The 25,192-nt window shown below is 37.0% G+C and overlaps 4 protein-coding genes and 1 pseudogene across 4 annotated transcripts in view; 4 read left to right on the top strand and 1 right to left on the bottom strand.

Moving 5' to 3' along the window:
* The first annotated feature begins 914 nt into the window (after positions 1–914).
* Positions 915–2,488, top strand: LOC122059808 (probable glutathione S-transferase). The gene is made up of 2 exons (XM_042622845.1): positions 915–1,229; positions 2,144–2,488. Exons 1-2 carry the CDS (start codon positions 915–917, stop codon positions 2,486–2,488), a joined length of 660 nt encoding a protein of 219 aa, XP_042478779.1.
* A 7,343-nt stretch (positions 2,489–9,831) lies between these two features.
* LOC122059252 (cytochrome P450 736A117-like) lies at positions 9,832–12,706 on the top strand. Its single transcript, XM_042621942.1, has 2 exons — positions 9,832–10,902; positions 11,830–12,706. Exons 1-2 carry the CDS (start codon positions 9,955–9,957, stop codon positions 12,442–12,444), a joined length of 1,563 nt encoding a protein of 520 aa, XP_042477876.1. The 5' UTR covers positions 9,832–9,954; the 3' UTR covers positions 12,445–12,706.
* Positions 12,707–13,843: 1,137 nt separating this feature from the next.
* LOC122058820 (probable glutathione S-transferase) lies at positions 13,844–14,683 on the bottom strand. The gene is made up of 2 exons (XM_042621507.1): positions 14,363–14,683; positions 13,844–14,276 (listed from the first exon to the last, which is right to left on the bottom strand). The coding sequence occupies exons 1-2, from the start codon at positions 14,681–14,683 to the stop codon at positions 13,932–13,934; spliced, it is 666 nt and encodes a 221-aa protein (XP_042477441.1). The 3' UTR covers positions 13,844–13,931.
* A 2,875-nt stretch (positions 14,684–17,558) lies between these two features.
* On the top strand, positions 17,559–18,935 carry LOC122059807 (annotated as a pseudogene).
* Positions 18,936–24,476: 5,541 nt separating this feature from the next.
* LOC122060098 (probable glutathione S-transferase) overlaps positions 24,477–25,192 on the top strand; it is a 1,922-nt gene continuing 1,206 nt past the window's right edge. Inside the window, exon 1 of the mRNA XM_042623267.1 lies at positions 24,477–24,889. Within this exon, the coding sequence (XP_042479201.1) occupies positions 24,575–24,889 (315 nt within the window). The 5' untranslated portion in view covers positions 24,477–24,574. The remainder of the gene's footprint in view (positions 24,890–25,192) is intronic.

Below are 25,192 nucleotides of genomic sequence, written 5' to 3'. Positions count from 1 at the left end.
TGCATCTAGGAGGAAGCATTCTTTCTTCTTCATTTTTTTTTTTTTTTTTTTTTTCTGAAAGAAAATTGGGATGAGCTATTATTTAACAAAAGGCTGGGAAAGAGAATGCGTGGCCCTTGCTGCCCTTATTTTCGGGCATAGGAATGCATGATCAGATATGGTTATTTTATTCTTAATAAAATAAGAAAATGATCTAACAGAAAATGGCTAATGAAATAAGAGAGGCAAATGGCCATAGTGACACCCAAGGATGTGCATCCACCTATCCAGACACTCATTGATTAACTTTGGGGTTTTTTTATTAGACGAAGTAAATAGAAATCCCTGGAGGATAATATTAATCAACCCGAATCAATTAATTAATCCTCAATGGAATTCCTTTTTCACCGTGCTTTGAGCACTTATATTACTATAAGGACTTGGATACTTACTCGTACTTGAAGGGTTCATCCATGGGTTCGTGACTAATGTGTCTTGCCCCATTTACTTCTATAAATACCTAAGGGAGAGGATACCTAAAAGAGCACCCAAATTTCTACGATAAATAAATAAAAACAATATCAATATATTGATATTGTTCTATCCAATCTATGCCATACGAACCAATCCGGATCAAGATTGAGATCGACAGCCCAAATTAAAGCCGGACAAAAAAATTAGTTTTAGATTTAATGAACATTATTACGGCGCATTCCATGATGAAATACTTCTAAGAAGATCCCAGAAATAATAATAATAATTAATTAATTAATTGAAAAAAAAAAAACCCCAAGCTAGCATGAATTGTTCCTTCGGAGGTAGCAGCTATCTATCTATAAATACATACAACTCACCATAACACTTCCACACCGCTCAACCAAAATTAAAAAACTTCTGTTATTCAAGCATCACTGCTACGTTGAGATCTAGTAACAATGGCAGATGAGGTAGTTCTCTTGGATTTCTGGCCCAGCTTTTTTGGGATGAGGGCAAGAATCGCCTTAGCTGAGAAGGGTATCGACTACCAATATAGAGACGAGGACCTACAAGACAAGAGCCCTCTTCTGCTGCAGATGAACCCAGTTAATAAGACGATCCCTGTATTGGTTCATAATGGAAAACCCATTTGCGAATCCCTCATTATTGTTCAATACATTGACGAAACTTGGAAGGGCAAATCTCCTCTGTTGCCTTCTAATCCACTCCAACAAGCCCAGGCCAGGTTCTGGGCTGATTACGTTGATAAGAAGGTAACCTCTCTCTCTCATGTATATGAAAATGTCTAAATAGGTGTATTTAGAATTTGACATCTTAATTTAATTGGTTCTTGTTTTATTCTAAAAATTTCTTTAAGGTTAGGTATGAAAAGATTCCTAAAAAAAGAGAAAGAATCCTCCCAATCTGGCATGTTGTCTATACCGAGACATAGGCAGGCATGGAAAGAACATGCTATCCCCCCACCCCGTGCTTTGGAGATGTTCTCGCATGCCCTCCCATTGACCCTACCCGATTAACTGGGTTCTTTCTAAAAAAGAAAAAAGAAGAAAAAAAAATTTTAATGGGGAGTGTCTAGATGACAAATCTAATGTTTTAAGACTTGGGATTGAGATTTGATGGATTTACCCTTTTTTTTTAATAATATTTTTAGACCATTTTACCCTTATACCTTACCAGTGGATCGATATCAAATCTTTAGGATCAGGGATTAGTATCAACAGTTTTTTTTTTTTTTGGTAACAAATGGGATTAGTATCAACAGTTGACTGATCTGATTTCCTCTCATTTTATTCCTAGAAGTTCTTAAAGTTTGGGGTATATATAAAGGGGTTTTTAAAAATATTTGAAAGTATTTTTTTAGTAGAAATTTGAAAGTGACTTATCAAGAATTTATTATAATAGATTATTATTTATCATAAAGATTTTTTTTTTTATTGTCCTGCACCTCCTTCGAATATCCATGTGAAATGACAATAATTACCCTCAATAAAAAAAATAAATGTTTTTCTTTTAGAAATAAAAAATAAAATTAAAAATCTATTGACACCTCTTAAAGTGTCAATAAATAAATAAAAAAGAAAAACCATTTTTAATTGAATACCTCTTGCACTTTTACTGCCTCTTTTCTCATATCTCATCAGTCCTTTCATGTGTTGTGAAATGGCAGATTTTTCCCTCTCTAAGGGATACATGGAGTACAACGGGAGAACAACAAGAGGCAGCTAGGAAGGAATTCATAGAGGCCTTGAAGGTTTTAGAAGGAGAGCTTGGAGAAAAGCCTTACTTCGGTGGTGACAGTTTTGGGTTCTTGGATGTGAGCCTTGTGCCCTTCTACAGCTGGTTCTACGCGGTGGAGAAATGTGGCAACTTTAGCACAGAAGCCGAGTCCCCAAAGATTATTGCTTGGGCCAAGAGGTGCATGGAGAGGGAGAGTGTGGCCAAGTCCCTACCCGACTCGGAAAAGGTCTACAGCTACGTTCTAGAAAACAAGAAGAAGATGGGTCTAGAGTAAAAAGTTCTGTAATTCAGGACTCCTGTTAGAGGGCTTTGGCGTTTTGTAAGTTTAATTCTTTGGGCTTTCTTCATTTCTGTTTTTCTGTCTTTGTGTACTTGAGGTGCTGCTTCGAAATAATGGTTTTGTGTAACCCTCATTTGTTACACTAAGCCTGTAACAAGATGGAATTTTTTTTTTTTTTCGTGAGCGATGTGTGAGAGTATAAATGGTATTACACATCATAATTAAAAGTTCAATGATATCAATTCGTAATTTCTCTTTGTTGATGTTATCATATGCTTGGTTACATTGACAATATTCCTTTGATAAAGAAGTATGTATTTTCATGTTGATGAATAATACCTAGAAAATTATATAGGCATGAATAAAAATTTTCTAAATAATAAAATAAGTATATACATAAGTATTGAGCCAAAATCAGACCGCTACATCAGCCACATCTAGGCTGAGCTCCAGCCTCGGCCTCTCCATGACCGAGCTTTCTCCTTGGTTTCTCCATGGCCGAGCCACCACCTCGGCCTCCCCATGGCCGAGCTTTCACCTCAGTTTCTCCTTGGCCAAGCCATCGCCTCGCCCTCTCCAAGGCCAAGCTATCGCTTCCGTCTCCTTACAGCCGAGCTTTAGACTCTGCCTTATGATAGCCGTGCTTTCGCCTCGGCCTCCTGGCTGCCAAGCTATCACTTCAATCTCCTTACAGCCAAGCCTCAAGACAACCGAGCTTTCCCCTCTGCCTCTCCTTGGCCGAGCCTCCACCTCGGCCTCCTGGCAAACGACCTCCAACCTTGTCCCACACGACCGAGCTCTTGCCTTTGTTAATCTCCCAGGTTGCCACGAAGACCGTAGCCTGCAGCAACAACCAATAGAACGTGAAGAGCTAGGAAATACCATCCGTAATGGATGCATGCAGTGGAGTAACAACCCCCTCAAAACTCGAAACGGCTCCCTCTCTTGAGTCTAGGGTCCTCACGGATATAGGAGATAACTGCAGGATCTTCCCCAGAATCAGGGAATATTCATGGAATCAAGCAGGGTGGACAGTTGGTCAAAGCTGAACTCTCAAAAAGTGCTACTTGGTCTTAAGTAACTAGTGTGGAGAAATTATGGCTTAGGCATCGGAGAGTCCATCATCGGGTCAGTCTGGCACTCTTTTATCTGTTCTCTTGTGCAGGACTAGCGTGGAACACCCAGTCTTGCAAGGAAGATCATCCGGTCAAATCTTACCCCATCAATAAGCACTTACATTAAAGAATATTATAGAGAGATTGCTTTATTAATTATGTAATAATGAAAACCCCCAATAAAATTGCTTTTCTTTTCTGGCAGGCAATAATTTAAGTTTACTTCGTTAAAACATTCCTATATCTAAAATATAATGTCTAAACAACGAAATATTGCGAGGAGAGGGGAGGACGAAAAAGTGGCTCTTATCACTATGGTTGCAAAAGGAGAGGGTATTAAAAAAATAAAAAATTAAAAAAATTAAAAAAAAAAATCCTTTCCCCTTAATTAGCTTAACAATTTAATCTTGACCGAGTAAATTTTTTGTCCTAATTACCCCTCCAAATTAGGCTCAATAGTAAAAAAATCTTGACAGTATTATGACTTAAACAAAAAAGAAAGTAAATAAGTAAATGTAATAAATGATAATGAGAGTGGGTGGTGTCCAGTGGTGAATTAAAATATTTATGGATTTAGAAAATAGTGTGGATAGTATAAACTATAATAAATTTAGTGTGTCAATTGTGATATATATTTGTGCGGGATGGATCAGGCCATGCTCAGTCTCGATCTTAATCCAAACTGGCTCGGGCCGAGCTGGGGCTTCAAAATCCTAGCCCAAGTTTTATTACTATCATGGGACATGGGTAAGTGTAAAAATTAAAGTCGAATTCAAAGATGAGCTATGTTTCCAGATATTCAAACTTTGAAGTGAGCCTATGCCCTGTAATCAAAGGTTGTTTTAATAATCAAAAGGTTAGTTCTCCTCACGCAATCTTTGCTGAAAAAAAAAAAAAAAAAAAAACAAACAACCAAACAAAACACTTTTCTTGGATCGGAGGAAATAGTTTTGACCCAGTCAGAATTGTAGCTTCTTGGATCTAGTAGACATCGTTATTTATTTTAATTTTTATTATTGTTATTATTATTATTATTATTTATAGCCCTATGATCTTATCCAAATAAGTCAGAGATGGTAGGAATAGGGAATTAAAAAGAAAAAGAAATTTCAATGTTCATCAACGTCCCAATACCAATATTGAGGGAGAAAACTCTTATAAATATCCTTAACACTCTAAATTTCTTCACATACAAAACAAGCCGTAGCCATCATAATTATTTAGGCCTTCAAGCTCTGCAATTTGTTGAACAATGTCTGAGGAGGTTACTCTTCTGGACTTTTGGGCTAGTCCATATGCAATGAGATGCAAAATCGCTTTGGCTGAGAAAGGTGTCAACTATGAGAATAAGGAAGAAAATCTCAAGGGAAAGAGCCCTTTGCTTCTCCAGACACTCCTAGTACTAGTGAAGTTAACCCTAATTACCTAACAGGTAATCCGCGATCTCTCAATATGCTTTAAGAAAGCAGATTTCAAATCCTTTGTAAGATGGTTGCTTGGATGTTGCAAGGAAAGTTATATTTTTCTTGGCTGTGTAACAAAGCTTCTTACTGGTTAGAATGAGGGAAACAACTTACAAATTATTAGATATTTTTTCTCATTGGCCCATTTCCTATCCCATCTTGTCTTTTAAGTCTATCCAGAGATTTTTCAAAAGCTGAACTGCTTAAAGTCATGAGAAAGTTTTCTCTTCTTGGGGAGGACAGTTAATTCACTTACCTAGGGTTATTATTACTCTTGGTCCTCTAGTATGTCAAGTTGATCATAGTTTTTCCTGATTCTCAATACCCATCTCAAGACACCGAAAGCTATAAACAAGAGATTTTCCATTTATCTACGGGTGAAGGTAAATTGTCTCCTCAAAGTTATCACATCATAGGTGGATCATCATTGGGTAATGGCCTTTTATAGGAAGTACAATATTACCACCAAAGCCTATAACCATTTTCTCAAGTGGCTCGCGTTACTTTGGACCTGACCTGCTGCTTATATAAGATATCTATCACCTTGCCACATATTATATCAGCTGTAATCTCTTTTTGATTCATAGGGAGGTCAATACTTTGGCTGTTGACTCCTTAGATTGGAAAGCCCTGTCTATATAATGTATGATAATTGGTTAAATTTCACTCCGTGATTGAAGGAGAATTGTATTTCTCACAAATCATGTGCCCTACACTAAAAATCAATAGATTTCTCACGAACCATTTGCATTATACTTCATGCATGCAATTGCATGATAGACTTGAATATAACATAAGAGACGACTCTTATGGATCGTCTTCTGATATTCTCTTGAAAGCATGGGATACAATTGCTTATTGTGGACAAGTTCACAAAGATCTTCATTGGCATTCAAACAAGGAGCTTGAGACTAAGATGAATTGTAAATGTGCTTTTGTTTTGTTTCATTTTTATGGTTTGTTTTCTGAAGTCCTTAATAAGGTTCCTTTTGAGAGAAAGAGACCGTATGTTTTGTTCTTTTAGAAGCCAGGCAATCATAGAAGAGAATCAAACAAATAAAATCTTGGGGGTTAGGAGAGGGGGTAAAAAAAAAAAAAACCTGAATACAATTTTTATTTTTTAATGGTCGAATGAATACAATGTTGATGGGAAGGAAACATAGAAGGAAAATTTAGATATTGAAGACATTTTGACTAAATGCCCCTTGATGTTTTCTTTTCCTCTGGTTGAATATAGCTAGGGGTGTTTATCTTACTGCATTGTGTTCTAAGGATCTGATATACAATGGCTGCATTTGGTTGCAAAGAAAATGGGAAGGAAAGGGAACTGAAGGGAAGTGAAGTGAAGTGAAGTGGAGGGAAGATAAAATTTAGGTGGTCTACACCAGTTAGACCATGCGTATCTCTTTCCTCCTCTTATGAAAAGATACCTTTACCCCTTGTTGTGTGGAGAAGAGAGATGGCTGTGTTCTCAAGACACAAAAAACTACTCAACTTAGAAAAAAACAACTTGGAAAGGCAAAAGTTAGGGTCAACATCACATTTTCTTTTTCTTCAAAAATTTAAAGACACTTTTTTCGTTTCTTGTTTGGCTTGTATTTACTATTAGGAAAAAAGAAAAAAGAAAAAAAGAAAAAAAGAAAAAAAAAGAGAAAAAGAAAGAAAAAAGAAAAAAGAAAAAAAGAAAAAAGAAAAAAAAAAAAAAGAAAAAAAGAAAAAAAAAGAGAGGATGAAATTATACCCTCCCATGGGTTATGCACGAATGCTATAGCTCAACCCTTGAATAACAAACACAGGGTATTAGTTGTTCCTTGGGGTTACGACCAAGACATGATGTAGAGATTGAAAGATGGACCAGAGAGGGCTGAGGTTATTGCTTGAGCTCTGCAAGCCTTACTTCCTACTGACCCTCTTCCAACTCTGCCTTGCAATCCTCATGAGTCTTACTCAGTTACTTACCTCTAAGGGGATCAGTGCTCTCACCCTCATCGTCTATGAGAGCATCATTGCTACTCTTGTTTTATCTCCTAATTACCATTTTTTTTTCAGCATTGTTGGAGCAGTACTAATAGTTTCTGGTCTCTACCTACTTTTGTGGGCTAAAGCTAGAGATGCTGAGACAGAAGAGGTGAAGGAAGATTTGCCCATCAGCTCACCTTTGATCCAATCCTAAGATAGTGCAAGTTTATATATAGTTGATCTCTTATTACAAACATTAGCTGCATGAATTAACGATTAAGGATGCAGAATAAACTCCACATTTGTAGTTAATATGAATTAGACTTGTGATATAGAGGCTTATTTTGTATCCAAATTAATTTGGAGCATGGATTTATGCATTTGTTTCATATTTTCCATGTTGATCCTCATAATATACCAGAAAGAAGTTCAGAAATATCCTTAATAAAAGGCTGAGTTGTTGGAGAAATACTTGAATGGCTCAAGAATTAGGAGGGGAACATCTGATGCAGTGGGGCTGTGTGATATTTAAAGATTAGGTTTCTTTTTTAGTTGGAAATAAAGGTTGAGAACAGGATTTAAGTAGTGCATTTTATATCTTTCTCAATTTAAGGGCTAGTTTCCTGCAACAATTGGCAGTTTATTTTTCAGTCCAATCTGATTTCACCATGTTACAGAGTTATGCTTTGAGAATTGTTTGAGAAGCTCTAAAATGTTAAGTGTGTTAAGTAATATGTTAGAAAAAACATTAATAAATACAGATTCACACAAGATGGCACAGAGATTTAACGAAGTTCAAACATTAAGGAGATGTGTTACGTCCTCGATCGGACGAAGAAGAATAAGATCCACTATAATGAAAGAAAGGTTACAATACAGATCTCTTAAAAACACCCAAACTCGCAGTAAGAAAAAATTCCATTCAAGCCGCCATCGACATATATCGAAGCGGGTCAAGAATTTGAGACAAACATAACACCTTATATAAGTCATACAATGTGACAAGCATAACATTTTATTTAAGGCATACAATGTATAACCTTGGTAGTCCCTACAAAGGAGCCTCACCAACACATGTGCTACTCCCAAGAAGTAAAAACATGGAATCGGGATCTGAATTGGCTCTGAACGATTCTAATTTGGATTGGATTCGATTGAAATCGGTCAGGATCCGTGAAGAACAGGGATCTTCTTATGAGTAGGATTCATCTTTAACTAAAGAGAGCTCTTCTCTGAGGTGGACAAGTCTTCTTCCATGAGTTGGTACTGAATACCTTTCTTTGCCACTGCTATCCTTAATTTCATCTCTCAAGAAGTGGTCCAAAAATCAACGAGTGAGAGTTCTTCCTCCATTGTGTGGTGGAAGCAAAAGATAACTCTTTTAAGGCTCTCTTTTTCTTTGCTTATATTTTCTCAATCTCATCTGTCACTTCATAGCATGATCACCACAAAGAGTAAATGGATACCCGAAGAATCAAGTCATTTGCACCACACAAAGCAGTGGAGGAATCTATTATCTGTTTGGTTGCGTAATAACAGGCGTTGAAACTTTGACTTCAATGAAATGTTAAAATTTTCAAGAAACGATATGTACGCTTATGTTGAAAATCTCCACTAAATCGCAGATGCATAGATATTAGCATCCACTAATATAGTGTGGCTTACATTAACGCCCAAAAAAATCATCTGGGCTACCACTGATTTTCAAGTGTTTTATCCCTACCAAATTTGGGGTCAGTAACAAGACACGTCCACTACCAAGGGAGATTTTTAGGACTAAAAACCGTCTAGACATTTATATGATCAGAATGATCAACGTTATTGTCAAAGATGGTCCAGTTCTCATCAATCGGTTTGGTGACAGGGTGACTGATTTTTTTTTTTTTTTTATAGGTAATTGTATGTATTAAAGAAAAAGAAAAAAATAAAAATGCAGATTTTTTTTTTTTTCCTCAATACATAGAAGTTACCTATCAAAAAAAAAATCAGTCACCCTTTCTGATAAATGGTTCAACCGGTCAATTAAATTGTTCCACATTCATAAAAAATCTCATTCAAAACCTGTCTGATAAAGGCATGTAATTAATTCAAAAATTTAGGTTTGGTTTTGATGTAAAATAGAAGGAAATTAAGAAAATAATGAAAATTGGGTATTTTCGGTTCAGTTTTAAGAAGTGTTGGTGTGATTCAAAACGGGACCAGATCCTACTTTGGTTCTGAAAACCAATATTCGTACCAAATCTGCTTGGTTTCGGTTCTTATTTGAGTACAGTTCTTGTACTTGATTTATATTATATATGGTATAATATAATATTATACTATAATATAATAGTATTATAAAATTGAGAAAAAGTTTTCTATCTGGGAGCGTAACCATCGCATCAGTGCAAAGCCCAATGAGAGCACATGGGGAAGTATCAAAGTGTGATTTTTGTTTTTCATTTACGGGTGGAGTGATCATTTCGGCTCCTCTTGAGTCTGGGCGCTGGTTACACCCACCCGGAGTGAGTCCGTTTTCCCTATAAAATTTAATACTAATATTAGTAATATTAAATTACTTTAGTATTATATTATATTGATATATTATGATACATTGGTACCCAAATCTGGTTTGGGTTTGATTATTCCCTAATTCCAGATTGTAACCAAATTCTGTTCAATTCGATTCCGGTTATTTGATTTGGATCCTATTTCCGGTTCCAATTCCAATTTGATGGCACCCTGTTTTGGTTGGACCGGTTGTCTTAGAACATTGGTTAGAACTTGGAATGGTGGATATTTTTTTTTTCTTGGGGGTTGGGGTGTGTCTGTTGTTGATAATAGGTTCATCCTCCTCCACCAAAACCGAATATCGTTTCCTATATGTATGAATGAGGTAACTCTTCCAACTCCTGCAATGTAGTTAGAGTTGCAACAAGTGAAGATGTCTAACATACTGCAATGGTTAGGGCACCAAGGCCAAGGAGACTTACTTCATGTCTTCTTGCTTCTTTGCTTTCTCCTTCTCTTTGTGTTCTTTTTCAAGAGCAATGGAAAAGGAAAAAAGGGACTCCACCTACCACCTTCTCCATACAAGCTCCCTATAATAGGGAACCTACATCAATTAGGTCCTTTGCCACACCACAACCTCCAAACCTTGGCTGAAAGGCATGGCCCTCTCATGCTGTTATACTTTGGAAGCAAACCAACTCTTGTGGTTTCATCAGCTGATGCGGCTCGTGAAATCATGAAAACCCATGACTTAATCTTCTCAAGTAGACCTAATACCAACTTTGGTAGGAGAATCTCTTATGATTTCAAGAATATTGTCTTTACACCTTACAGCGATTATTGGAGAGAAGTACGAAAAATTTGTGTCCTCCAACTTCTAAGTATGAAGAGGGTTCAATCGTACCGACCAGTGAGGGAAGAAGAGACAATAGCAATGATCGAAAAAATCCAAAGCTCTTGCTCATCTTCACCTTCATTCTCAGCTCTGGTGAACTTGAGCGAGGTGCTCATGTCTCTATCAAATGATATTATCTGTAGGGTGGCTCTAGGGAAGAAGTATGGTGGGGGTTGGAGGTTTAAAGAGATGATGGGGGAATTAGGGTATCTGTTGGGAGTTTTTAATGTAGCAGACTTCATACCGTGGCTTGGATGGGTGAACCATGTAAATGGGTTGGAAAAGAGGGTTGAGAAACTTTTTGTAGAGATAGATTCTTTTCTTGATCATGTAATTGAAGATCACAAACATGGACATAGAGAAAAGGACTATGGTGACGATGCAGATAGCGGTGGCCAAGACTTTGTGGACTTCCTCCTTCAGATTCAAAAGGATAAGAATGCTGAAATTGCCATTGAGAGAGATAACATCAAAGCCATTGTATCGGTAAGCAATTATTTATTTATTTATTTATTTATTATTCTTTTTTATTTAAAAAAAATCTTTTGGTTATGTATCACATGTTTGAAGATCCAAGATGTACTTCTTCAAACTCCCATTGGTTCAGTGGTGTGTTTGACATTGAACTATTCATGAATTTGAGCTCAATTCCAATTTCATTGGGACAGTTTTTCTTCACTGGTGGATAAGGAAGAATCCCCTCACCATTAGTTTTTTGAATTATTGCAGCAAACTTCCCTGTTACCAAAAAAATAAATAAATAAATAAAACCATTCAACCCATTTTGTATTGGAAATTTTATTTCTAGTTATGTTAAATAGACCGAATTTTCCCACACCCATTGTGGATGTGGTATGCCATTGAGAGAGGATCCCCGTACATTAATTGCTGTTCTTTTCTTTCACCTCTGATAAAGGAAAATTGAAATTTAGATCCTCCCTCCCTCATGTGGTGATCTCCCCACATGGGACCCAACCATCCATAAAGATCTCACCACACACCTGAAGGGTCTGATCCACTATGGGGAGTTAGATCCCATGTGGACAAGGTAACTCCTCTCCCAATGTGGGGAACTGATCTAGACTCAATAACTTCCCCATGCTAAATTACGATGCTCTATGTTGAGTTTCCTGAGCACTCATCAATGGGGTGTGTCTAATAGTCCCTGACTTGCCCCTAATGAATGGGATGGGTACTCTATGACCAAAATCAGGTCTTGGTTTTAAAAAGCAGTGCCCTAGCCCACCCTGTTTCAACCCTTCAAATTGCCTTGAACCACATGTGTATTATCAAAGGGGTGGGGTGGCTCATGGTTGAGTAAAGCTTTAAGTAGGTCGCGAGTAGTTTGGCTCATGTGTATTATACCACTTGAATTTTCGGTAATTATTTTCATTTGTCTTTCATATCTTATAGGATATGTTCATTGGTGGAACTGATACCTCAAATGTACTCTCACAATGGACAATGGCAGAGCTTTTAAGGCATCCAGAAATCATGAAAGAAGTCCAAGAGGAGGTAAGGGGGGTTACAAAGGGTAAAGCAAATATTACAGAAGATGATATAGAACACATGCACTATTTGAAAGCAGTGATTAAGGAGGCATTACGACTGCATCCTCCACTTCCGTTATTGGTTCCACGTGAATTGATGGAAACTGTTAATATACAAGGGTTTGATATTCCAGCTAAGACAACAGTAATAGTCAATGCATCGGCCATTGGAAGGGACTCTGTGTCATGGGATGATCCAGAGAAGTTTGAACCAAAGAGGTTCTTGAATGGTGCTAGCTCTGTTGATTTCAGAGGTCATAATTTCCAACTAATTCCATTTGGGGCAGGTCGGCGGGGATGCCCAGGAACCCAATTCGCAATCGTTGTTGTCGAGCTTGCATTAGCGAGTCTTCTACACAAGTTTGATTGGGCATTACCTAATGGAGCAAGTGGAAAGGATTTAGATATCACGGAAGCTTATGGGATTATTTGCCACTTGAAATCTCCTCTTGTAGCTGTCGCAACTCCTCATTTTTAAATTGTTAGAAGGAATTCAACTGACATGAAATTAGGAAAAAGTTTCCCACTATGTCAGTGTACTATTTTTCTCTTACGGAGTGTTTTATTGATGTAGCATTCAAATTCTACCCCACATTGGCATCATGAGGAGTCCTCTCTCCCATGAAAATAATACCAATAGCACATGTAATGCCCCACCTTTATAGGAAAATATGTGTGACTTCTTATATATGTCTATGTGATATTGTTAATTCAATTATAATTCAACTTTATTTTTAAAATGGAAATCATTGAATTTTAACATCCTATGTAAGATTTGAATGTGAAGCACCTGGTTGTATAATCTGCTTCTCTTAAGTGATTATTATTATTATAATTAATTGGAAGAAGGATCCATACACTAGCGGTGTATAATGAGAATTTATACACCAGCATCTTATTAGTTGTTGGATGGAATAAGAGACATCTCAACCATTCAATATATCCGTGGTTGGTATCTCCCCCCTTCATTACTACTACACCATTTTTGGTCCAGAAGTTAGAACCAATTAATAATCGGTCCAGTTTAAATTTATATTCATTATTTCTTAAATTGAACTCAAACCAAGGCATTAAACCAAAATTTTTTGCTAAGAAAACCACTAAACCAAAACCAAACTGGTTTATGCTATTAATGGGAGCACCGGATGGTCGTCCAATGCTATGCTCACAGCACCGCCACACCTGAGGCAAAGAATGTGAACCCGATGGGGCACTACTCTGGTATAAGATATTTTTCTTTGCCAACAGTGGTCAGCCTCATCTTGTCACTTCATAGCACCTAGGAATCCTCAAAATTGGCAAATGACTACTGATTTTCTAATCAAATCCCATGAAAAAGTGGGTAAAAGTGGATGGGATAGGAATCATACAGATAATTCGATAAACTAACTTAATATGATAATCCAATTTTCTACCAAAAAAAAATTAATCCAACAGTGCAATCTGAACCCATTGCAACGTGTCCATTAATAGCCCCTTTTTTATTTTTATAATAGGGGTCGAATGGTAAACTCTTTATATATCAGAGGTGTAGAGGGTATCTCTACATAAATACCCCAAGTTGTGCCGTGGAAAATTAGATTAGGTTCAAATTTTGTAGACATGAAGACTAAAAGATCTCCTGATCAATCCCATAATTCAATCCAACTGGGTATACCAAATAGTAAATTAAATTGACCAAAATTTTGATTCTATCATAAGAAAATTACTTTATCATATGAAAATTACTCAAAGACCCCAAGACAAACACAACCTCCTAAGGAACAAAAGAAGATCCATAGAGTTCCAAAGCCAGGGGAACCCCAAGAGGGGGACATATCCAACAACCATAGAGCGCAAGAAATTATCTTGAAGACCAAATTAGCTGAAACCTCATTTCTCTACAGGGTATTGATTCCTAGTGATATTTTGTCCTTCGAAAATGATAGCCCGACAACGTTCTTCCACACCCGAGTATGCCTTGTATTATTCGATACCTTGTAACTTTCTTGCAAGGCAAATGACTTCATAAGCTTTTGGGGGATTAGGTAGAACTTTTGACACACTTTCTCTCTCATTACATCTTTTAGCCCATGCTACAATTTTTGGCAATTCTGGCTCTATGGCGAAGTTTCCGAAAATTTCACAAGTGTTGAAGAATGCAGTAAAAGGAATTAGAGCAATGTCCAAGAAGCCAAAGGTTTCCCCACCCAAAAATAGATCATCTCCCATGGCTCCTTCCATCAACTTAAAGGTCTCTATGAATTCCTTCTTTGCTGCCTCAAGAGCTTCTCCTTTCTTCTTCCACATGTTGGTTACACATTCATAAACCTGAAATAAGATGAATTTCACATTATTTTCAAAATATTTAAAGAGGGAAATAAAGAACAAAGATGGAATTGAGAGGTGAATCTGACCTTCTTGTCTACAAAATCAGCCCAAAACCTAGCATGAGCTCGCTGTTGAGGGTCTTGAGGTAACAAAGGTGATGTTTCATTCCATACTTCGTCAATATATTGGAGTATGATGAGAGATTCACAGATTGGTCTTCCTCCATGAATTAGAACAGGGATCTTCTTATGAATAGGATTCATCTTTAGCAGAAGAGGGCTCTTGTCTAAGGTTGATAAGTCTTCTTCTATGAATTGGTACTGAATACCTTGCTCTTCCAATGCTATCCTTACTCTCATCCCATAAGGGGCTGTCCAAAAATCAATGAGGGAGAGTTCTTCTGCCATTGCTTGCTAGAAGGAAAAAAAGAGAACTCTTTGTAAAGTAGTGGAGGAGGAGAAAAGAACCAGCTTATTATATGTAGAGATTTGAGCCTGAACACCTGTGGCCGCCTATCTTGATTCTTGACCATAGTTAACAAATTCGGATTCGGGAATTATTCGGGCGGAGAATTATTCGGAATAATTCGATTGATTAATTTAAGGATTCGGTCAGAAAAGCGGTCAAAAAAGCTTATTGGGTTTTTCTTTTTTTTTTTTAAATGTTTTTTATTTTATTTTTTTGGTTTTTTTTTTAAAATAATGTTTAAATGGACCGAATAATTCGGTTTAATTCGGATTCGGTCCGAATTATTCGCGATTTATATTCACTTTTGAAAAAATCGCGAATTTTAAAGAATTTTATTTTTAATTCGGATTCGGTCCGAATTTTTGATAAAATTCGGAAAAATTCGGTTCGGCCGAATAATTCGCGAATTATTCGGCCGAATTGATAATACTGTTCTTGACTACGGTAATGGGTTTTTTCTTTTCTTTTTGTTGCTTTTGGCTGGACCGGTTTAGTCTTGAAATATTAGTAAGAACTTGGAATGGGGTTCATCCCGGCTCCCCGCCCCCGGCCCCCGGCCCTCACCAAACATTGAAGCCCAATATGGTTTCAAAAGTGAGATCCAATCCGAATTGGTATTGTATCGGTATCGGATACCTGATAACTAAATCCATGATCACTATACTATAGCTCTACTGATGAGGCCCATTTTTAATTATTTTTTTATTTTTTTATATGGGTGAGTAAATAAATATATATCAAAAATAAAATGAGGAAAAACCCTCAATAAAGGCCAACGAAGCCTAACAAACCCCACAAGCGCTCAAAAGCAGAAACGTAGTAAGCCCAACAAGAATATCCAAAACACAAAAATCCACCGAACTGGGCTTTAAGACTTGCTTGATTCAAAACATAAAAAGCCAAATACCTTGCTGGCCTGGCCGTTGATGAACCGATTTCATTCCCACACAGTTGAAGTTACGCACATCCAAGCCGCTTTTAATTAAAAACAAAACTAGGTCCTAACAAAAAATTTAAATCTAATTTGTCAGAAATAGATAATGAGGAATTATTGGTTCCTAAGAAGGAAAAGATTATGGTGGATCGGCACCAGAATTTGCTTCAGTCTCACCCTCCTAATAGTAGAGGACCTAGCTAGGAATCATATTTTGATTTTAATTGCCACAGATTTTAATAGAGTTTCACATTTTTTGGCATATGTGGATTTAATTTCTCTTGGCACTTCACACCTCGTGCTTTTTTAATTCTTAAGGCCTAATTTGAGGCGTTAAAATTGTTTGTCGTGAGGTGGTGAGGTGTATTGAGCATCTAACGGCTGAGGTGTATGTTCGGACTCACCCAATTGTTAGAAACTTATTACACCTCATCGCTCGCTACAGACAATTTGGATGTAAAATGGGCTTGAAGATACATTGATTTAGGGGTGAAACAAGGTCGGGTTGGGTCAGGCTTCTTAAAACCCAATCCTAGGTCGTCAAACTTAACCCAGACCCAACCCAACCTTACCCTATTATGTTCACGCTCAGGCCCAACCCTGTCAGGCTTAGTGTTGGGCCGGGTTGACCCTGGCTGGTCCTATATATATATATATATATATATATTTTTTAAGGGATCACAAATGTTAAGCCTATACTTACCACGGGGGTGGGGAGATACTAAGACTATGGCCAGCCCTTGTCCACCCTAATGTATAAATTTGCAGCAAGTAGGGTTATCAATTTAGTTATAAGATAGACATTTTAATTGTTTGGCCTCACCACATCTCCCAAAAACAAGACATGCCAAATTTTGGCCCAATTCTTCATGATTGCTACTGTATCTAATGTTCATATCAATACATGACATGAGACACAAAGACAGCCTATGTAAAGAAAATGTAAGAGTTTGGCCATTTGGTTGTTTTAACTCAATAGGTAAGGGTATGTGGTTTGTGTAACACATGATGTGGGCTGAAGTCATACAAACAGCTTGTGTAAAGCTTGTGTAACACATAATGTTAGGGGAAGGGAAACACTATTACTAAACACAATTATAAATTAGGGTTAAAATCGGGCTGGGTTGGGCTTAGGTCTCAACCCAGGATCAGCCCAACCTTGGTTAGGATTGGATTGGGCTGGGTTAAGTTGACTTTCATAACCTGGTTAGACAGGTCCAAGCTCAGGCTTAAGGCAGGCTAGGGTGCCGTCCGGGCCAAACTTTCATCCCTACACTTCCTTTTATGGGAAAATGATTTCCGTGGGGAAATCTGACCCCTACACTCAACCACATAGGGGTGAAATGATCGGCTCACTCTTATGAAACGAAAAATGGCATCTCTTTTTATGCTTGCTCGTGCTCTCGTTGACCCTTGCACTTGTGCAGAGTCAAACACTTACCAATTTAATCTTTGGTCAAGTTTCAAGATTTAATCCAATTGATATACTCTCATTGTTGTATTCTTTGTACTTACTATTTCTCTAATATAAAAACAATAAACAATCAATATTGACTTGTGTCGATACAGGTGGTACCATCAACCTTACTTCAAAAAGAAAAACGAATATTTTATTTTTGTGAAAAATGACTTATTTACCGTGGACTTAAATTGCCGTCCGGATCCTCCCTAATTACAGCTGGTACCGACGTGAACCATGTGTTTTTTCTTTTGATTGTGGCATGCATGGAACTATCAAAACAACCCTATACAGTAGCCTTTTTATAAGCAGGTTGTTTCCCAATTCATAAGAGAGAGAGAGAGAGAGAGAGAGAGAGAGAGAGAGAGAGAGAGAGAGAGAAGACGAAGGGAACAAACCATCGCCTGGAGCAGTACTTCCTATGAATGGGGGAGATGTCCCTTACAGCTATGCCAAGAACTCTATCTTTCAGGTATGTTATTTCACGTCTCTGCATCTTCTCTGCTAACTAATCCATTGGGATGATGATCACAGTTATGATCTCATGTTTAATAGAGACAAGTAACAAACACCTCCAAAGGATGGGCAGATGAAGCAATTGCTGAGAAGCTCAACATAAAATGCCCTTCTTTTACCAATACTAGCGTGTTATGCATAGCTAATTTGGGTTGCTCCGTCGGACCCAATACATTCAAAGCTATGCAGAACATTGTTGAAGCCATCAAGCTCAAGTATCGATCCTAAGGCCTAAGCTCTCATATCCCAGAATTTCAAGTTTTCTTTAGTCACCTCATCTCAAATGATTTCAACACTCTCTTTGCGTCTCTTCCTCTCGATAGACCATCCTTTGCCACAGGAGTGCCAGGTTCTTTCCACGATCGCTTATTCCCTAAGGCTTCTCTCCATCTAGTTCACTCATCAACTGCACTTCATTGGCTCTAAAAGGTGCCCAAAGAGGTTTTAGTTAAGGACTCTCCCACATGGAACAAAGGGAAGATACATTATGGAAACTCACCAAAGGAAGTAGTTGAGGCTCATTCAGCTCAATTTGCCAAGGACATAGAGTCCTTCTTGTTGGCTTGAGCAGAAGAGGTTGTCCCTGGAGGGCTTATGATTCTAATCTTGCAAGGTGTTCCAAATGGGATTCCCTTTTCCCAAACAGGACTTCTTGTTCTAATGGGTCTTCTGGCATCTAGCCTAACGGACATGGCCAAATTAGTAAGTCATGAACTCATAGATCAATCATTTATTACAAGGGTATTGTCATTTTCTTTTTGGACTTATGAGGTTTTTCGAGCCTTTTGCTGCCAAGGTGATTCGAACCCAGTTCAGATGCTTTCAGGGGTGTCATGACCCAGCTCAAATCATGTTGACCAACCCCTTAGCTTTTTTTTTTTTTTTTTTTTTTTACGTAATTAACCCCCAAATGTTTGATATTATTTATAGGGGTTAGTCAGTGAAGCTAAGGTGGATTCCTTCAATATGCCCATGCACCACCCACATTTACTAGAATTGGAGAGCTTGTTGATAAGAAAATGACTAGTTCAGCATTGAAGGAATGGAGGAAGTAAATGTTGATATCTTGGGAGGAAAAGTTGAGCCTAGTGCACAGATGACAGCAATGCACCTCAGAGCTGCACTGGAAGGACTGATCAAGGAACATTTTGGAACTGATATCATAGATAAGCTATTCGATAGGCTTACTCTGAAAATTGCAGAAGATGCCTTCTTCATGAATGAAGGCTACAAGAGCTTTATCACGCGATTGTCTGTCATTCTCAAGAGCAAAAATGACTAATTAAATGATGCCATTTGGTTTCCTAACTCCTTACCAATAAAAATGAAATAAAATAAAAAATTCCATCCTTCAATGTTAAAAGGGTTATTGGAAGAGCTTTGTTTGCATCTCTCAATGCCATCTTTGCTTCACTGAAAAAAAAAAAAAAAAAAAGCCACCTCGGGAGGATTGGAATTTGGGTCAACAGCAAGCCACGTCCACCTTCAAGGGGAGATTTTTTTTTCAGAACTGAAATGCCCTAGAAATGTTTGTAATAAGAATAAAAGTTGTCAAACCTGGCCCAGTTCTCATCAATCCGTTAAGTTATCTTAGAAAAGTGGTTATGACTTGGGAGATTTTTCTATCTTTTTTACTTTTTTTTAGTTAAGTTGTTATCTCCGAGACATTGTCTTCGCACCTTACGTCGAGTATTGGAGACAAATACACAGAACTTGTGTCCCCCAGTTTTTAAGTATGAAGAGGATTCAATCGCTCTGGCTAGTGAGGAAGAAGTGTCCCTAATGGGTTGGGCTGGCTTGCCCCTATAACTGGAAACCTCCGTTAGTTTGCCCCTAATGGGTTGGGCTGGGTCTAATATAACCAAAATAAGGTCATAGCCCACCCTGTCTCAACTTGGATTGCCTTGTAAATTTGATAACCCATGTTGTAAGTCTGGGGCAACGTTAGCAATATTTAAATAAAGTACGTAATTTTCCTCCATATACTCTAAATGAAATTGTGTTGGTTATCTTCATTGTGTTTTATATTTTGTAGCATATGTTTGCTGCTCAAACTGATACCTCAAGTGTACTCCTAGAATGGACAATTTCAGAATTTTTAAAATACCCAAAAGTCATAAAAGAAGTTCAGGAGAAGGTAAGGACAATCACAAGGGTTAAGAAAAATATTACAGAAGATGATATAGACCAAATGCACTCTTTGAAAGAAGTGATTAAAGAGACACAGTGATTGCATCCTCTGATCCCTCTGTTGGTTCCATGTGAATCGTCGGAAATCGTCAATATTTAAAGGTTTGATATTTTGACCAAGGCAACACTAATAATAACTGCACTCCATGCATGGACTATTGGAAGGGACCCTGCGTTATGGGATGAACTAGAGATGTTTAAACCAAAAAGGATTTTGAATGATGCTAGCTCTATTGATATGAGGACCATGATGAAGTTTGGTATATGGATAAAAGAGACTGGAAAGGGGTCACTGAATAAGTTAATATGGTGTGTTTAACCGTCCTTGGCCTACCCCTAATGGTTTTGGCCGGACCTAGTATGACCAAAATCAGATCATAACCACCCTGTCTCAACTTCGATTGCCTTATAAATTTGATAACCCTATATTGTAATTCTTGGGACAACATTAGCAATATTTTTAGCATTAAAAAAAAAAAAGTTCATTCAATGATTTTTATCAGAAAAAAAAAAGGAAAAAATAGTTCATTCAATCACAAATATGGATCTGTTGGCATTAACGTTATAACATTAACATATTGATGGGTAGTACTTAACTCATATTATTCCATCCATGGTCATCTTACATCGTTAAGTGAATAAGAGCTAGTATACACGGATTCCATATGGAAAATTTTCTAAGGCTATGTGGGTATTTCTGTAAATTTCTTATATAGGATTTCACTATATATTTGTAGTGATGTCGTTTTTTTTTTTTTTTTTTTTTTGTAAACAATTTGAGAGAGATGTGAGCACGAGTGTTGTAAGTCTATTTTTCATAGATAGTGAAGCGGGATCTCATCTCACTGAGGACATGGACAATCTTGCTAAACCTAGTAAATTTGTGTATTATTTATTTTTATTTTTCATTCTTTTCTGCATTGTTTTAAGATTGCATTTCTACAACAGTGTCTTCAAATTTTTATTAGGTCGGTAGCAAGATTACCCAAATAGGAATTGGGAATTGAATTTTTCAATGTCTGGTATGGATTCGAATCAATCTCATAAACCCTAGTTGAAGTTGCAACGTGAGCCAACCAAATAAAGTGATGTTTTTGGGGAAAACACAACAATTCAAACTCTCACTTCTTCCCCCATAAAAAGGTAGGCATCCAATCTAAGATGCAAGTTTTATTGTAGCGACCTATACCTTGTATTGACTATTGAGTTAGGATGGTTGATCCTCATAAGCCCTGATACCATGATGTAATGGATTATTTTATTTTATTTTTTGATACCCAGGGTCTCCAGATCTTTGACCCGACTAATCCCTAGGGTCATTGTGATACAACTTACACAGGGCCAGGTCAATCCGAGATGGAAACTCTCGTGTGGTGGCCCCAAAAAGTTAGGTGCAGCGGCGAATATTTAATCACGGGACCTCGTTTCTTGAGGCAGATATCCACATCGCATATCGATATATCCACAAATATTTCCGGTGCCTTAAACCATGCTCTCAATCAATCCAAATGGCAATAAAGGTCGTAATTCCATGAGCCTAAAGATTTGACCAAGTTACCCCTTTGTGGGGAGGGGGATTCTATTGTTGGTAGGATACAATCTCAGCAATCGGAACTTAGAAGTGTCAAATCAATGACCCAGATCTTGTACTCCTCATTCCAGAGAAGAATCAAAACTAATCCAAGCATCAATAATACACAATTGAATGGATTTTTGTGGACTACGCCAAAGCTCTCATGTGTTTATCTCTCTCATTTCTCTGTGAAACGACATAGGGAGTGTTGGCATAAGTTGCGCTCTCAGACAGAGAACCACTTTTCTAATTATAAAGAACCTCTCGTGGTGAGTGACTGATCCAAATAACTAAAAAATAACAGTATTTTAACAAACCCCAAGATCCCTTGATTAAATTTCAAATTCAGATCAATTTGAGTTAGCTATAAGTAACCATTTAGAAATGGTAGTTGAAATCATTCAAGGACTCTAGACTTAATGAGTTGGGGAACTTTTAGTTTGGGACCAAGTATGATTCCCCAAAATTGCCTGGAACTTGTGAACCACATGTATAATCAAAAAGTTGGGATCCATTAGAACATAAGTGACACTAATGTTCTATATTGGCTTAGGCGCTTATCTAACTGATGCATCAAACCCCTTGATAAATAAAATGAAATAATTTTGTTATCTGATATTTTTTTTTATTTCTTTTATATAACATGAAATAATATTTTTTATTTTAAGTTTTTTCGTACTTTAGAAATATGAAATGACTAAAGGATGCTATTGAGGAAAAAGATCCTCTTCATCACGTTGGACGCCCAATGCAGCATCCAGGGGCTGGGAGTACATTGACGTGTGTGCATGTATCCTCCCAACTACTGCACATTAAGATCTTAGTATTGGTACTATGTAGTTTAGTAATTTGTATTTTACAGTTTCCTTTCATATCTTAAAAATATATATAAAAAGAAAAATATAAATCTTTTCATCAACATTTTACTTTTATATTTTTTTCCTGTAAACTATCCTTTACACCTATTAGAAAATTCCCATTCTCCTAGAATACTTTGAACAGATTGCTCAAGCCTAAATGCTGATTTAATTTGAAGATGGTTTATAGTGTAAGTGGTAGATAGATCCATTGTTTATTGCATCTCTCTTGTCTTTTCATTTGCTTTTATTTTCTTATTCCTCTGTCCCTCTCCCCCTTCACAAGTGTAATTCACAAAGTAGACACAGCAAAATATTGGCCCTTCCCAAGGAAGCAAAAGAACAAAGTACAACATTAAAGGCAATAAAGGTGAGCTTAAGAGGGATCCACAGCAAAAGATCATAACAAGAAATCAAAGATGATACATAAAAACCTAGGGTGGGGGAAATGATGATATCTAAAAAACAAGGGAAGCTAGTGTTGTGGCTAAATGCTTATTTCTCAAAGTATCTAAACTTGTTAAATGAATTGGGAGAAGCTTATTTCTGATTTAAAAAATAATGATTTTTCAGATTTGTTCTAAAGTGCGCGACAAGGAGGTCCAGCTTCTTTTATTACTTTCGTCTATTCGCTTGTATCAAAGTTCTCAAATTTATTGAATGAAAAAGAAACTCAATTTTTTTTTGCAAATTTAGGAAAATCTTTGTTTCTTCTCAATTCAATTTCTAGGGTTTAAGCCATTTAGAACCAATTTTGATCCAACAAAAATCCAAATTGACCATAACCAATTCCATCTTCGATTCCATACCCTTGAACCATGATCATGAAGAGCATATGGTACACCCTCCTGAGTCTTTTGTCTTAATTTTTTAATTTTTTTCATCAAAATATTGGGTGGTAGCTTTATTCTATAAAGTATTTCTTTACCAAAAATAGACTTCCTACAACAATCAGTCAGCTCTGAAACGCTACAGTAAGGGTGTGAAAGGGAATGGCTTTAAGCCTTTAACGTTCATCTTTCCTTTGAAATTCTCACAACTTGGGAGGACGAGGCATGCGATTTGAGAAGGAGACGTTTGAAAAGTCATGGCTCATGACTCTGTCACATAAAGAATGGAATTTCCTTTTCTGGTTTTAATAAAAATTCATTTGTTTTCAAAACATTATTATGAGAAAAAAAAGTCAGCATGTTTAACCATGGGACTTCAACATGATATTATTTTTGGGCAAGAGAGCATTACTTTTTATTTAAAAAAAAAAAATTATCTACTGACACAAGTATACCAGAGTGAGAGCGGCCAATAGAAGGGCGAATGCAAGCATCTTTAACTTGGGATAGTGCGGTCTATTCACGCTAACTATGTCTTGGCACATGTGCATCAAGGAGAAAGCTTTTTTTTTTTTTTCTGAAAGAAAATTGGGATGAGCTATTATTTAACAAAAGGCTGGGAAAGAGAATGCGTGGCCCTTGCTGCCCTTATTTTCGGGCATAGGAATGCATGATCAGATATGGTTATTTTATTCTTAATAAAATAAGAAATTATTTTATTCTTAATAAAATAAGAAAATGATCTAACAGAAAATGGCTAATGAAATAAGAGAGGCAAATGGCCATAGTGACACCCAAGGATGTGCATCCACCTATCCAGACACTCATTGATTAACTTTGGGGTTTTTTTATTAGACGAAGTAAATAGAAATCCATGGAGGGTAATATTAATCAACCCGAATCAATTAATTAATCCTCAATGGAACTCCTTTTTCACTGTGCTTTGAGCACTTATATTACTATAAGGAATTGGATACTTACTTGTACTTGAAGGGTTCATCCATGGGTTCGTGACTAATGTGTCTTGCCCCATTTGCTTCTACAAATACCTAAGGTAGAGAATACCTAAAAGAGCACACAAATTTCTACGATAAATAAATAAAAACAATATCAATATATTGATATTGTTCTATCCAATCTAAGCCATACGAACCAATCCGGATCAAGATTGAGAACGACAGCCCAAATTAAAGCCGGACAAAAAAATTAGTTTTAGATTTAATGAACATTATTACGGCGCAATCTATGATGAAATACTTCTAAGAAGATCCCAGAAATAATAATAATTAATTAATTAATTAATTAATTAATTGAAAAAAAAAAACCCAAGCTAGCATGAATTGTTCCTTTGGAGGTAGCAGCTATCTATCTATAAATACACACAACTCACCATAACACTTCCACACCGCTCAACCAAAATTAAAAAACTTCTGTTATTCAATCATCACTGCTACGTTGAGATCTAGTAACAATGGCAGATGAGGTAGTTCTCTTGGATTTCTGGCCCAGCTTTTTTGGGATGAGGGCAAGAATCGCCTTAGCTGAGAAGGGTATCTACTACCAATATAGAGACGAGGACCTACAAGACAAGAGCCCTCTTCTGCTGCAGATGAACCCAGTTAATAAGAAGATCCCTGTATTGGTTCATAATGGAAAACCCATTTGCGAATCCCTCATTATTGTTCAATACATTGACGAAACTTGGAAGGGCAAATCTCCTCTGTTGCCTTCTAATCCACTCCAACAAGCCCAGGCCAGGTTCTGGGCTGATTACGTTGATAAGAAGGTAACCTCTCTCTCTCATATATATGAAAATGTCTAAATATGTGTATTTAGAATTTGACATCTTAATTTAATTGGTTCTTGTTTTATTCTAAAAATTTCTTTAAGGTTAGGTATGAAAAGATTCCTAAAAAAAGAGAAAGAATCCTCCCAATCTGGCATGTTGTCCACACCAAGACATAGGTGGGCATGGAAAGAACATCCTATCCCCCCACCCTGTGCTTTGGAGATGCTCTCGCATGCCCTCCCATTGACCCTACCAGATTAACTGGGTTCTTTCTAAAAAAAAAAAAAGAAGAAAAAAAAA

This window comes from Macadamia integrifolia, chromosome 13, assembly GCF_013358625.1.
Source record: "Macadamia integrifolia cultivar HAES 741 chromosome 13, SCU_Mint_v3, whole genome shotgun sequence".
NCBI classification, from domain to species: Eukaryota; Viridiplantae; Streptophyta; class Magnoliopsida; order Proteales; family Proteaceae; genus Macadamia; species Macadamia integrifolia.
This window is presented reverse-complemented; position numbering and strand designations above follow the sequence as displayed.

Excerpts from the sequence above, each read along its gene's own strand:
- LOC122059808 (XM_042622845.1), top strand. The coding sequence starts at position 915 with ATGGCAGATGAGGTAGTTCTCTTGGATTTCTGGCCCAGCTTTTTTGGG. Across the intron at positions 1,230-2,143 it reads CTGATTACGTTGATAAGAAG|ATTTTTCCCTCTCTAAGGGA; the intron begins GTAACCTCTCTC and ends GTGAAATGGCAG.
- LOC122058820 (XM_042621507.1), bottom strand. The coding sequence starts at position 14,683 with ATGGCAGAAGAACTCTCCCTCATTGATTTTTGGACAGCCCCTTATGGG. Across the intron at positions 14,277-14,362 it reads CTGATTTTGTAGACAAGAAG|GTTTATGAATGTGTAACCAA; the intron begins GTCAGATTCACC and ends ATCTTATTTCAG.
- LOC122059252 (XM_042621942.1), top strand. The coding sequence starts at position 9,955 with ATGTCTAACATACTGCAATGGTTAGGGCACCAAGGCCAAGGAGACTTA. Across the intron at positions 10,903-11,829 it reads ACATCAAAGCCATTGTATCG|GATATGTTCATTGGTGGAAC; the intron begins GTAAGCAATTAT and ends CATATCTTATAG.